Source organism: Antennarius striatus, chromosome 8 (assembly GCF_040054535.1).
Source record: "Antennarius striatus isolate MH-2024 chromosome 8, ASM4005453v1, whole genome shotgun sequence".
Lineage (NCBI taxonomy): Eukaryota > Metazoa > Chordata > Actinopteri > Lophiiformes > Antennariidae > Antennarius > Antennarius striatus.
In genome coordinates this window covers 24660917-24674676 of record NC_090783.1, presented here as the reverse complement: position 1 = coordinate 24674676, position 13760 = coordinate 24660917, and the positions used below count along the sequence as shown (strand labels likewise).

The following is a 13760-nucleotide window of genomic DNA, read 5'->3' as shown; positions in this document are numbered from 1 at the left end:
CTTTGTTTTCGACGGATGTATCTCCGGCGGTTGAGGGCGGGACTTCCGCCGTCGTCGACCAATCGCCAGCGCCCTGACTACGGCGGGGGACAGCAGCTGCAGTTGAACATGGCGCCCGGCTCGAAATCCGAAAAGGACGTTAGCAAACAGAAAGCCCAAAGGAAGCACAAGCACCACGTGGTCAAACTCCTCACGCGCGGGAAGGTGAGCACGAGCGAAACGAAACAACAAAGTGTTCCGACATTAAGCGCGAGACTTGAAACTTCACTGTAGCTGCTGCGGCTAGCTTAGCAACTAGCTAGAGCCGAAGCTAGCAGCGGATGACAGACGGGCTGATTAACGGAAACGCGAAGAACGGAGAGCTCGAGCCCCGGTGGGTTAGTTTGCGTTAAAAACATCCCGCTAGCAGCGAAGAACGAGGGAGCTAACATGCTAGTCTGGAAATGAACGCTAGCGCTACATGTTAACATAACAACAGTTAGCTTCTGCATAGCAACAGCTAGTCACTAACCCCGGTGTGGTATGTCGGTCACTGAACCTGTGTGTGTGTGTGTGTGTGTGTGTGTGTGTGTGTGTGTGTGTGTGTACAGTCTCAAACGGTGTGTGTGTGTGTGTGTGTGTGTGTGTGTGTACAGTCTCAAACGGTGTGTGTGTGTGTACAGTCTCAAACGGTGTGTGTGTGTGTGTGTGTGTGTACAGTCTCAAACGGTGTGTGTGTGTGTGTGTACAGTCTCAAACGGTGTGTGTGTGTGTGTGTGTGTGTGTACAGTCTCAAACGGTGTGTGTGTGTGTGTGTACAGTCTCAAACGGTGTGTGTGTGTGTGTGTGTGTGTGTGTACAGTCTCAAACGGTGTGTGTGTGTGTGTGTGTGTGTGTGTGTGTGTGTGTGTGTACAGTCTCAAACAGTGTGTGTGTGTGTGTACAGTCTCAAACGGTGTGTGTGTGTGTGTGTGTGTGTGTACAGTCTCAAACGGTGTGTGTGTGTGTGTACAGTCTCAAACGGTGTGTGTGTGTGTGTGTACAGTCTCAAACGGTGTGTGTGTGTGTGTGTGTGTGTGTGTGTGTGTACAGTCTCAAACGGTGTGTGTGTGTGTGTGTGTGTACAGTCTCAAACGGTGTGTGTGTGTGTGTGTGTGTGTGTGTGTGTGTGTGTGTGTGTGTGTGTACAGTCTCAAACGGTGTGTGTGTGTGTTTCCGTTGGGAACACGTCTCCATGGTGAACTGCGTTTCTTCTCTCAGCTGTCAGGACAGTTTTCTCAGCGTCTGTTCCGGAAGCTGCCCCCCCGGGTCTGCGTCCCATTGAAGAACATCGTCAGTGAGGAGTTCCTGAGAGCCGGGTCAGTGTGTGTGTGTGTGTGTGTGTGTGTGTGTGTGTGTGTGTGTGTGTGTTAGCGCTGAGGCTAACCTGTGGCAGCAGACCGATAGCTCAGCTGGTCTTCTCTTTGCAGACACATCTTCCTTGGCTTCACCAAATGCGGCCGCTACGTCCTGTCCTACACTAGCGACTGTGGGGAGGACGACGCCTTCTCCTTCTACACCTACCACCTGTACTGGTGGGAGTTCAACCTGCACAGCCGGCTCAAACAGGTGCAGGAAACTTACCGGATCCCCCCATACGCTGCTGAGCCGTCCTTTGTTTGACCTCTGTTGTCCTCAGGTCCATCATGTGCACCTGTTTGCTGGGGAGGAGATCTACAGCGACCTCTACCTGACGGTGTGTGAGTGGCCCAACGACCACTCCAAGGTCGTCATCTTCGGATTCAAGTAGGACCGCTGCACGTGTAGATCAGTAGCCATGTGGAGCCAGTGTACAGCTGTGTGTGTGTGTGTGTGTGTGTGTGTGTGTGTGTGTGTGTCTCTGCCTACCAGCACACGCAGCTCCAGCTCGGTTCTGATGAACTTGATGATGAGTGATGAGAACAACAGAGACATCTACATCACCATCGCCTCCATGCCCCCTCCCAAACCCTGTTCCCACTGCTGCCCCGCCCCCTCGGCCTCCACCATACGCACAGGTGACAGCACGCTTTGGTGTCGACGGGCACAGGTGACGACAGGCACAGGTGACGACACGTACAGTTGACAACAAGCACAGGTGACGACAGGCACAGGTGACGACAGGCACAGGTGACGACACGTACAGTTGACAACAAGCACAGGTGACGACAGGCACAGGTGACGACAGGCACAGGTGACGACACGTACAGTTGACAACAAGCACAGGTGACGACAGGCACAGGTGACGACAGGCACAGGTGATGACACGTACAGTTGACAACAAGCACAGGTGACGACAGGCACAGGTGACGACAGGCACAGGTGACGACACGTACAGTTGACAACAAGCACAGGTGACGACAGGCACAGGTGACGACAGGCACAGGTGACGACACGTACAGTTGACAACAAGCACAGGTGACGACAGGCACAGGTGACGACACGTACAGTTGACAACAAGCACAGGTGACGACAAGCACAGGTGACGACAGGCACAGGTGACGACAGGTACAGTTGACAACAGGCACAGTTGACGACAAGCACAGGCCATGACACAGGTGACAACAGGCACAGGTGACGACACACAGAAGTTACAACACGCACAAGTGACAGCACACACCTGTCCGTTCTCACTGTGGTCCCTGTGCCTCAGGCAGCGGTGCGTGTCTGCAGCACGGCTACGTGCTGAACAGCCGCTACCAGGTGGTCTACCCCTTCCCCACCTTCCAGCCGGCGTTCCAGCTGAAGAAGGACCAGGTGATCCTGCTGAACACCAGCTACTCCCTGGTGGCCTGCGGCGTGTCGCTCAGCACAGGTAACGCGTCACCTGTTGTGTTGTTGTTTCCATGGTAACCACTCTGTGATGATCCCCTGGAGGAAATAGTTTGTTTGAATGTGATGAAGATCAGACGATGAAGCTCACGTGAACGGCCCAGCGTGACGCCAGCGGTCATACATGTCTGCGTGTTCTAGTTCCCTCTCAGAAATCACAAAAGGTTTTATTGCCAAGTACAGTGAAAGTGAGTGGAGGAACTGGACGCGGAGTCGGTGCGTTGGGAGGTGGGACAGAGCAGCAGTGACTGAGGAACAGGAAAACTATTCACATTTCACATTACTCTCCCGTGTCGTGCAGGCAGACGGGGTCAGCCGTCGCAGATCCTCTACGCCAAAGGAGCGGCTCCGTCAGGTCAGGCCCCCCCACCATCGGAGTCCACGGCCCCCTCTTCCTCGATACCTCAGGGATCACCAGAAAGCCACCCCCCCCCTCCCAGACCGGTTCCGGTGCCCTCCTCTCCTGGACAGTCCCAAGCAGCGGTGCGAGCTCGGGAGTTTGCGGCCGATCTGTTCAGGCGGGCCCAGGGGGCAGGAGGCGGGGCTTCCTCAGGACAGGTGGAGAGGACAGCAGCTGATGGCGGCGAGAAGGAGGCCAGACAGACCCCCCCAGGCAGAGGAGGAGACGCAGAGAGGAGGAGGGAGGAGGACAGACGGACACATGCTCCTCCAGCCTCAGCGGCGCTGAGCAGCCCCCAGCACGTGATGTCTCCTGCCTCCTCTTCCTCATCGCCATCATCACCTCCAGCTTCATCCCAGGAGGGGGGCCCCAGCGAGCCCGGATACGTCAACTACTCACAGCTGCACTACTGCCTCCAGCAGCCGGGGGCAGTAGAGCAGAGCACGGGAGGTGAGAGGAGGAGGAGGGAGGAAGTCATGTGACCCATCTGAGGCGCTGGAGGCATCCCCTGTCTGTCTGTCTGTCTGTCTGTCTGTCTGCAGGATACGAGGATGATAAGATTCAGCTGCCCTTCACCGTCACTGACCTTGAGGGGCGGAGCCTGCAGCTGGTCACCGGGCCTCACTCTGGACAGGTGTGTTAGAGAACACGTGTCCAGTAATCAGCTGGGGGTGTTTAGAGTGTGGGACATGGGACCGGTGGGAGGAGTCTGATCCATTGACCACCTGTCACCTGACCGCCGGCGCCGCTCCGCCACGCGTCGCTCTGTTTCAAACCAGTTGATAGTCAGAATCAGCTGGTTGTAACGTCCATCATCTGATCCAATGTCACGTTAGCATGTTAGCACACGCTAACGCCTGCTCCGCCCCCCAGAGCGTGTGTGTGGAGCAGCTGACCCTCGACTTCGAGTATCTGATCAACGAGGTGATCAGGAGCGACGCCGCCTGGGCCCCCCAGTTCTGCTCCTTCAGCGACTATGATGTTGTGATATTGGAGGTCAGCGCACACACACACACACACACACACACGTCACCAGCTGACGTTTCTGAATGTCTTTTACCTGGATGGACTGACGTGAGCATTAGCATTAGCTCTGTAAGCGTCATGACTCTCTCATTGGACGGCGGTGTGCTGATACACTCTGATGTGTGTGTGTGTGTGTGTGTGCTCCAGGTGTGTCCTGACACCAACACAGTGATGATCAACATTGGGCTGCTGCTGCTGGCGTTCCCCACCTGTGATGAGGAACACTGCAGGTGTGTCTGCCCCCGTCAGCCCAGCAACGCCCCCGTCCGCCCGACGACGCCCCCGCTCTGCCGCTAAACCCAGTCTCTGTGTTCCAGGCCCAACACCTACCACTCCAACCTGCAGGTCAGCTGGGACCTCAACACGGGGGTGTGCTGCACCATGGGTGTCGGTGACCTCGTGGAGGTCAAAGGTCAGACCAGGTGAGGATCTAACGTGTTGGACATCAAACGTGACGTACCTGCTGTGGGCTCAGTGGGGGAGGCCACAGTGTCGTAGGAGGGGGATGGGCGTGGTCTCCAGGTGTCACACGTGTTCCTCCCGTCAGTGGGAGTGTCTGGAGTTCTTACAGGAAGTCGTGCGTCAACACGGTGATGAAGTGGTTGGTTCCTGAGAGCAGCGCCCGCTACATCAACCGCATGACCAACGAGGCTCTGCACAAAGGTAGCGCCAGCCAACCCCCCCCAGCACAGACGTCCCTCCTCCGTCTGCTCTAACTCCGCCCTTGTCTCCCCTGCAGGCTCCTCCCTCCAGGTGTTGGCCGACAGTGACCGCTGTACCTGGATCGTCTTGTGAATGACCCCCCCCAGACGTGAACAGACTGAACACACAACTGGAAGCGGTTGTGCGGGTGGGATCAGTGTTGTGTGTGTCTCCTGCTATCTGTACTGTATTGTTAGATCCACCACACCCCCCGGGGGGGGTCGCCCAGACGGGTTCCAAGGCTCTGGGTAGTTTGGGTGTGAGTGCACCTGTGTGGTGTTCCCATGGTGATGTTCAGTGAATAAACGTCGTGCACAGCTAATGTGAAGATGGTGCTGCTTCAGGCGGTCGGGTCACGTGACCCGCTTCGCTCCGTCTGCCGCCTGTTTCTTGATGTGACGCCATTTTTATTGTGAAATAAACATTTTGTACGTCTGTTGAACAACAACGACGCTCTGCTGCCCCCCGGTGGAACCTCAGGGTTCTGTGACTTCCTGTTTCCTGTGGGTCGTCTGAGGAGGCTTCATTATCATCATCCATGAATGACTGATCCGTACAAAATGAACACCATGTTCCTGTCGGCATGACAACCGGACTGCACAATTTTTATTTTCTGCCAACACAGATTATAGAGAACAGGAAGTTGATCTCTTAAAGGCACAGGGCATCGTCTCATTGGCCAGAAACAAACAAAACATGTCAATATGGCACCTGGAAACAACAGAGCTCACCTGTCCACCAATCACAGCAGAGGACAGGTGAGCTCACCTGTCCACCAATCACAGCAGAGGACAGGTGAGCTCACCTGTCCACCAATCACAGAGGTGCTTTAAGGCGAGGATTCAGCCGCTGGACAGGGAAGGCACAGAGGACACACGTAGGTGTGTACATGACCACACACACACACTAGGCTGTGCTGTGTGTGTGTCAGAGTGTGTGTGTGTTGAACCCGGTCCTGGCCCGTTTGCCCGGCGGCTCTGGGTCGCTGGACCGCAGCACCAGGTTCACCGTCTCGTCTTCGCTCTCCTCCTCCTCCTCTTCCTCGTCCTCCTCTGGGGGGGGGGCAGACACACACGCGGCGTCAGCCTCACCTTTCTCCAGCTCCGGAGGGATCCGGGTCTTGGAGGCGCTGGCGAACTGCAGACACAAGGCGAACCTTCAGAACCACTGAGCAGAACCTCTGGGGGAACACGCAGGACCTACCTCTCCCATCACGGCCACGGGGGTCACGCCTTTGGCCTGCGCCACCCTGTGCTCGATCAGGTAGTACATGTACTCGTCGTACAGCAGGCGGATCAGGTGGAAGGAGCCGAAGCTGGCGGCGCTGCGCAGGGTCAGGTCCCGGATCACCATGGAGCTGAGGAAGAAGAGGAACATCTCCAACCACTCTGATGAGGCCCGGCCCCCCTCCTGACCTCACCTGTAGAAAGACCAGTTGAGCAGGAACACCTTGGCCGCCTTGGGCAGGGAGGCGGGGTCGTGGTCGCAGGGCTTCAGCGCCTGAGAGACGACCCCGTCCAGCCAGGAGGCCCACTGCTCCAGAGAGTTCTGCTGCTGCAGGGTCACCTTGAAGTCCTGCTCCAGCCGCTGGACCACGCGGTCCTCACACTGACACACCCAGGATGCCTGCTCCTGTGGGGGGGCGGCATGTGTCAGCGGGGTGAGGCGTCTGATCCGGGGGCGGCTCCCAGCTGGATTTCCACCCACACGAACCTGAACGTTGGTGAAGTCGACCCGGTTAAGGTCGGAGAGCATCTGGTTGATCTGGGCGGAGTTCTGGAGGACGGCGCGGGCCGCCTGGGCCAGGTGGTTCAGGCTGGTGTAGCGGCGCAGCGTCTGGGAGAAGGAGCCCACGCACACCACCTGTCGGGAGAGGAGGGGGTCACGCCGGGTCGGCTCGTCCAATCAGAGGGAGACGGATCACACGCGTACCTTCACACGAACCATCTCCTCCGGAATGTTCACCATGGCCCCCGTCAGCCAGGTCTCCAGGCTCTTAGCGAAGTTCCTGATGGCCTGAGTTAAGGCACCTGCAGCGACAACACACAGGGTTCCGTCGGGTGTGCACCCCCAGCCCGTCAGACCCGGGGGGGTGGGATGGGACTTACTGGGGATGGGTCTCAGCACGTCAGGGATGAGCATCTCCACCAGCGTCTGGTACAGCAGGTTGTCACACGTCCTGGTCCAGCGCAGCACCGGCCCGAACCGACACAGCAGCACCAGGTGGGTCCGGGACAGACGCTTCTCCGAGTCGTCCTGCCTGCAGACACGAGACGGCGTGAGTGAGGGGACACGCCCTCCCTCAGGGACACGCCCTCCCCCAGGGACACACGTACAGGTGGAGGGACTCGGGGCTCTGGCTGGACCTCCAGAAGGACTTCCACAGCGTCTCCACCAGGGTGAACTGCAGGTTGACCATCACATCCAGAATGGCCTGCAGGGGTCACACACGTGTCACCCACGTGTGACACACACGCGTGTGACACACGCGTGTGTGTCACCCACGTGTGACACACACGCGTGTGACACACACGCGTGTGTGTCACACGTGAACCCCGTCGCTGACAGACGCCCTACCTCACAGTGTTCTCGGTAGAACGTCTGGAAGGCCTTCAGGTGTTCTGGGAGGACGCCGTCAGGCAGCACCTCGTCCTGCAGGTCGATGGGCAGGAAGTCAGGCAGCGGCCTGGACGCCTCTGGGCGGAAAGGAGGCGTGGTCAGCAGGGCCCACCCGCCCCCTCTTCCCCAGGGACACACACAGGTGGTGATGTGCGGGTGGTGCTCACCTAGGAACTGTTGGTACTGCTGCACCTGCGCCGAGATGTCGGCCGCCGGTTGCTGCTGCGCCGCCGCCCCGGAGGTCCCGTTGGCGACCCCTGGGGTCTTCTGGAGCGATTTCATCCTGCAAGGGGGAGGAGCCAACTGTCAAACGGGTCACAAGGACGTCTCACCCTGATTCTGCGTCGCCCACGGGCGTACCTGTTCTTGTGGGCGAAGGGCTGCTGCCTCATCGCCAGGTGCTGCCGGTCGTCCATCAGGCGCAGCAACGGTGAGCCGGACTTGATCCTCAGGCCGTAGTAGTGGTACTTAGAGTTGCCCCTGGAGGCAGGAGGCCATGCCTGAGAGCTGCTCGTCTGTGTGTGTGTGTGTGTGTGTGTGTGTGTGTGTGTGTGTGTGTGTGATACCTGGTGCCCAGTCTGCGGGTGCGTAGCCCCATGAAGACGGAGCGGATGAGCTTCCCGAAGGAGGCGGCGTTGACGGGCTCCAGCTGGTGCTCCTGGCAGTGCAGCAGGTAGTGGTAGTAGAGGGTGCAGCGGGGCAGGCTCACGCCCTCCGCCCCCTCGTAGTTCTCACACAGCCACTGCACCTGGGGGGGGGGGGGTCCCGTCACCGTCACGGCACCCATTAGCGATGCCCATCAGCGAGTGTGACTACTCACGGTCGCGGGTGGGGCACGAGAGTTGGGGTTGATGTAATTCTGCCCTCCTCCTCCTCCTCCGCTCGCCGCCGCCGCCCCTCCTGCTAACACAAACCCCCCCTGGATGACGTAGCCCCCTGCCCCCGCGGCACCTCCTCCCTCGCCGGCGGTCGCCAGGGAAAGGGGCTGCGAGGCCACGGAGCCTGTGACGTCAGAATCAGTGCTGGGCGGGGCCTCGTAGTAGGCAGAGGAGGCGGGGGGGGGCGTCTGGGAGTACAGGGGCGAGTCGGAGAAAGGGTAGTTGCTAGAGTGACTAAAGACACAAACACACACACAGTCACTGAGCCGTGTGATTGGACAGGTGTGAGGGCGTGGCTCCCCCCCTCTCTACTCACATGGTGGGCGTGGGGAAGGCCCCGCCTCCGGCGCCGTCCACATACACCTGGTCAGGATACACACCCTCCACCTGCACATACGGGTCGACACGATGACATGGGAAGACGGGGTTGTTACCACGGCGACTGGAAACTTCCTACTGGGGGGCGGCGCCCTTCCTGAAGCGGGCGTGGCGTTACCTGCTGGTTGACGAGCGCCCCCGGCGCCTGCAGGCTGCTGATGTGGCTGCTAGGACCCCTCTTGGCTGCCTGGGACACCGCCTGTAACACTGACCTCTGCTGGTGGGGGGAGGCACAGCGGGGTGTGACACACGCTCCCGTCAACACGCTCGTGTGGGCGGCGGCCGTCCTACCTGCTGGGGGTTCTGCGCCGGCTGGACCACCTGAGTCGGGATGCCTGGGGCAGGGGGGCTGGAGTCGGACAGGCTGTCGTTGGAGTGGGCGGAGCCCTCTGTGGGCGGGACAGGGACGAGTCACCACACACACACACACACACACACACACACAGACACACACACACACACAGCAGCACCAATCAGTACTCACCACACACGGCGTCCCACCCGTAGTAGCAGGCTCCACAGAACATGAGGACAGACAGGTGGAGGACAGACAGGTGGAGGACAGACAGGTGGAGGACAGACAGGTGGAGGACAGACAGGTGGAGGACAGACAGGTGGAGGACAGACTGATGGCGGAGAGGAATAGGAGTGTCTATCCTGCTCCCATTTCATCCTTATACCCAGCATGCACTGGGGCAGCCTTGGACAGCTAATCTCCCTGGATGGAGGGACCAATCCTCCACCTTGTAAACATGCAGGTGTGATCGGATGCAGGTGGGCGGGGTCGAGGGCATGTTCATTTCCTGGTGACCTTCAGGTGAGCTGTCTGACAGAACAGGTGTGTGTGTGTCTGTGTGTGTGTGTCTGTGTGTGTGTGTCTGGGTGAGGGTGCACAGCGTCACCTGATACGACGGAGCAGAAGGCTCTGGAACAGACGTCCTAAAATAACCTGCATCCAGCTGCCCCCCACCCCCCGTTGGATGACTTCCTTCATGGCTTTGGTTTCTACTGGGGTTTAAAGTCAGGCTTTGGTTTCTACTGGGGTTTAAAGTCAGGCTTTGGTTTCTACTGGGGTTTAAAGTCAGGCTTTGGTTTCTACTGGGGTTTAAAGTCAGGCTTTGGTTTCTACTGGGGTTTAAAGTCAGGCTTTGGTTTGGACACCTGGATGATCCGACGGACCCCAGCACAGAGGAACAATAACAAGCTTCAGCCATCAGCTGAACTGTGTAGCCTAGCAACCAAATCTGTCAGCCGGTATTGTGCTGGTGATGAACGGATCATCCAATCAGACGGGCCGGCTCTATTAACCATCATTCAGAGGCGTCTTTATGCTAGTCGTCCAATCAGGGTGCCGCAAAGACCTGAGCAGACTTCACCACAGCAGACGTTACTCCATCACCCCTCAGTGTCCACCTGTGGAGCTGGTGTGTCTCACCTGTGACCGTCACTATGATGTACTGCGGCGACCGGCCCTGGTGGCCGTTGCTGTGGCCGGCGTGCTGAACGTCCGGGCTGACGTAGTGCTGAGTGGGCGTGGTCAGAACCACCGTCTTGGGGTTCCTGGCCAATCCGGCAGCGGTTTGGGGGTGGAGACCATCCGGCGCCGTTTTGGTGGTGGCTGCTGATTGGTCCGCTGCTGCGATGGTTCCAGAGGCTGGAGCGAGCTTGGACAGGAAGTGTGCTACCTTTGCGGAAGAGGGCGTGGTGGCAGTTGTTGTTGCTATGGTTACTGTGTTTGCGTGCTGAGGCTGAAGGTCCTCTGAGTATCCGGAAGTTGCCATGGCAACCAATGCTTTGAGTAACTGGCCTGTGGATAAAGAGAGACAGCATACCGTGTGTTGACCAGTTTTCACTCCATCCCGCTTTAAATATTCAGTGTTCGTCTGTCCATCCGCCAAACGTCTCCACAACCGTTGAGACAGAAAGATGAAACCAAAGCACACGACTCAGGCAGGAGGGGGGATGAACATGAGATGATGACCTTGACCTTGAGAAAACTGGGTCAAGGTCAAATTTCAACTTTTGTACTCAGGAACCGGATGAGATAGAACGACGAAGGAGAAGGCCAGTGTGAGACCATAGATCAAAGATATACTGCTTTGATCAATGTCAGTAGGTCAGAGCGCTAGCTTTAGTCTTTGACCTATGCAAATAGGTCAGGGTAACATTTTCAATTCAGGGGTAACTTCTGTCATTCTTCATTACATTTACCGTCATGAACAAACAGAAAGCAAACACCTCCTCTGCAGTACACTGTCTCTCCTCCTATCTACTCCTCTCTGCTCCTCTATCTACCCCCCTCTACTCCTCTATCTACCCCCCTCTACTCCTTTATCTACTCCTCTATCTACCCCCCTCTACTCCTCTATCTTCCCCCCTCTACTCCTCTCTACTCCTCTATCTACCCCCCTCTACTCCTCTATCTACTCCTCTCTACTCCTCTATCTACTCCTCTATCTACTCCTCTCTACTCCTCTCTCTACTCCTCTCTCTACTCCTCTATCTACTCCTCTATCTACTCCTCTCTACTCCTCTCTCTACTCCTCTATCTACTCCTCTATCTACTCCTCTATCTACTCCTCTCTACTCCTCTATCTACCCCCCTCTACTCCTCTATCTACCCCCCTCTACTCCTCTATCTACCCCCCTCTACTCCTTTATCTACTCCTCTATCTTCCCCCCTCTACTCCTCTATCTACCCCCCTCTACTCCTCTATCTACTCCTCTCTACTCCTCTATCTACTCCTCTATCTACTCCTCTATCTACTCCTCTATCTACTCCTCTCTACTCCTCTATCTACTCCTCTATCTACTCCTCTATCTACTCCTCTCTACTCCTCTCTCTACTCCTCTCTCTACTCCTCTATGTCTCACACCCTCTGTGTGAACCAGACCAGAGGAGGAAGTCAGGCTTTTGTCTGAGGTGGAGCAGAAGTCACGCCCACTTCCTGTTTGGATCAGCAAGAGACATTGAGCTAAAAACATGCAACATGGAACACGCAACATAGAACATAGAACATGCAGCATAGAACATGTTACATGAAACCATAACCTGGAACGCGCAACACGGATCATGTTGCATGTTACATGTTACATGTGACGTTGAACAGTGGGTTCTTGGGACAGGTGCGAATAAGCCCCTCCCATCGGAGAACAAGCCCCTCCCACTGGAGAACAAGCCCCTCCCAGTTACCCACGGTGCAGGAGCTGGGAGTGACCTCCGAACCCGGGGTCGAAAACTTTTTCAACGTCACAAAAACAGACACAACGGAGTCACGTGACAGCGGGCGAACGACCGGAAGCGTGTGCGTGGACCGGCTGGCAGCCAAGTTGAGTCCAGTTGTGACGTGAACGCGCCTCGCGCTTCGTTTGGCGCGTGTACGGTCGGCGCGTTCACGAGCACGCCGCCGACCACGCGCGGTCCGGTGGTTCACGCACGCGCGCCCGTCGCCATCTTGGCTGTGATCACGGGTAACATCGCCATAACAACGTCGGTCACGCGGCGGTCACCGTGAGCAGCACGCGCTCCGCCGACTTCACGTTCACGAGCACGCGCACGAGCGCAGCGACACAGCTCGGACCGGATGTACCGGTAGCGCGAGCACGGTTGACCTCCGTCACCTCTAGTTCGGCTACTTTCGTCCGGCTCCGCCGTTCCGGCAGCTTCCGGTTGTTGTTGTTGACTCCCGTTGCCCGGTTCTGGTCGCCACGACTACCGTGACTATGGCGCCTTCATTCCTTCACCGGGGCAACTGTTGCTACCATCCCGTCATCGTCCCGCCCTCAAGTCGACGGTGATTGGCTACATGTGGAGGCGGTCGTGATGTCGTTTTTCAAGAGTGGTTCACTGATTGGTCGAAGGGACCTGTCCGTCAAACGCGCTCACGCCCAGCCGTTACTTTTAGGGTTTCCACATTTCGTGACTCAATATTTTGACGTTGACATGGCAACAGGATTTAAAGTCAAAGGGAAATCGATCTGATCCAAATATTGATTACATTACTTTATTTATTACATTACATGTTTATGTAATACATACATAGTACATGAACAACATCAGGAAAGAAACGACGTTCACTTCAGCGCGTTGATGGAAGATGGAAGCTGTGACGTGTCAGCTGATAGGACGTCTGCTCGTCACGTGTTTCAGGCAACATAAATAAATAAATAAATAAATACTTCAGTCCTTCAATAATCCCCGGAGGGAATTTACTTTTATTCCACTCCAAATACTTGCACACGCATATATACAGTATATCGTACAGGCCCACACACACACACACACACACACACACACACACACACACACACACACACACACACACACACACACACACACACACACACACACACACACACACACACACACACACACACACATACACACACACACAAAAACACACACACACACACACACACATACACACACACACAAAAACACACACACACACACACAAACACACACACACACACAGACACACACACACACACACACACACACAAACACACACGTGGGGTGGGGGGGGGGTGTTAGTATGTTGATAATGGGAGGTAGGTGAACTGACACATCCCTCTGCCACTTCACTGTTTTGGGCTCCCTGGGTCTTGAACCGGCGACTTCCAGTCCCCATTCTGGTTCACGTCATATGTGAACTGAGTGACGTCACGACTGAGTGACGACTGAGTGAGTGTGTGTGTTGGTGTCTGACGCTTCTTGTGGTCAAGAATGACCCGCAGCAGAAAATGACTCGTTCAACGTGTGCTGCTGGAGTTCAATATATGTGTAGTATTGAATTAGTGGTCGTTAAGACTATAAATACTAAATTCAATCTACCCACTAAAAACACAGGTCAGTGTCCAGAACAAACGGGACAAGAGGCTGGTAATTAAACAAGAATTTACAATTTATTAAAACAGGTTACTGGGTT

General features: G+C 56.4%; 2 protein-coding genes across 7 annotated transcripts; one reads left to right on the top strand and one right to left on the bottom strand.

The window, feature by feature from the left end:
* dcaf15 (DDB1 and CUL4 associated factor 15) lies at positions 1 to 5415 on the top strand. Its single transcript, XM_068321394.1, has 13 exons — positions 1 to 204; positions 1240 to 1337; positions 1449 to 1587; positions 1658 to 1764; positions 1870 to 2015; positions 2651 to 2812; positions 3131 to 3679; positions 3772 to 3863; positions 4103 to 4225; positions 4403 to 4485; positions 4573 to 4677; positions 4803 to 4918; positions 4995 to 5415. The coding sequence occupies exons 1-13, from the start codon at positions 16 to 18 to the stop codon at positions 5048 to 5050; spliced, it is 1965 nt and encodes a 654-aa protein (XP_068177495.1). The 5' UTR covers positions 1 to 15; the 3' UTR covers positions 5051 to 5415.
* A 114-nt stretch (positions 5416 to 5529) lies between these two features.
* Positions 5530 to 12638, bottom strand: LOC137600038 (MHC class II regulatory factor RFX1-like). Of its 6 annotated transcripts, none has more exons than XR_011036903.1 (18): positions 12454 to 12638; positions 10268 to 10639; positions 9124 to 9221; positions 8951 to 9049; positions 8771 to 8841; positions 8397 to 8688; positions 8143 to 8324; positions 7937 to 8056; positions 7744 to 7859; positions 7535 to 7653; positions 7294 to 7391; positions 7066 to 7217; positions 6890 to 6987; positions 6671 to 6820; positions 6378 to 6589; positions 6161 to 6314; positions 5763 to 6094; positions 5530 to 5725 (listed from the first exon to the last, which is right to left on the bottom strand). XR_011036903.1 is itself a non-coding variant. In XM_068321386.1 (17 exons), exons 2-17 carry the CDS (start codon positions 10611 to 10613, stop codon positions 5885 to 5887), a joined length of 2517 nt encoding a protein of 838 aa, XP_068177487.1. In that variant the 5' UTR covers positions 10614 to 10639; positions 12454 to 12638; the 3' UTR covers positions 5530 to 5884. The 6 variants fall into 6 exon arrangements, 4 of the variants coding, with proteins under 4 accessions (XP_068177487.1, XP_068177488.1, XP_068177490.1 ...); XR_011036904.1 differs by having other exon boundaries at positions 5530 to 5688; XM_068321386.1 differs by having other exon boundaries at positions 5530 to 6094.
* Between the last annotated feature and the right edge of the window lie 1122 nt (positions 12639 to 13760).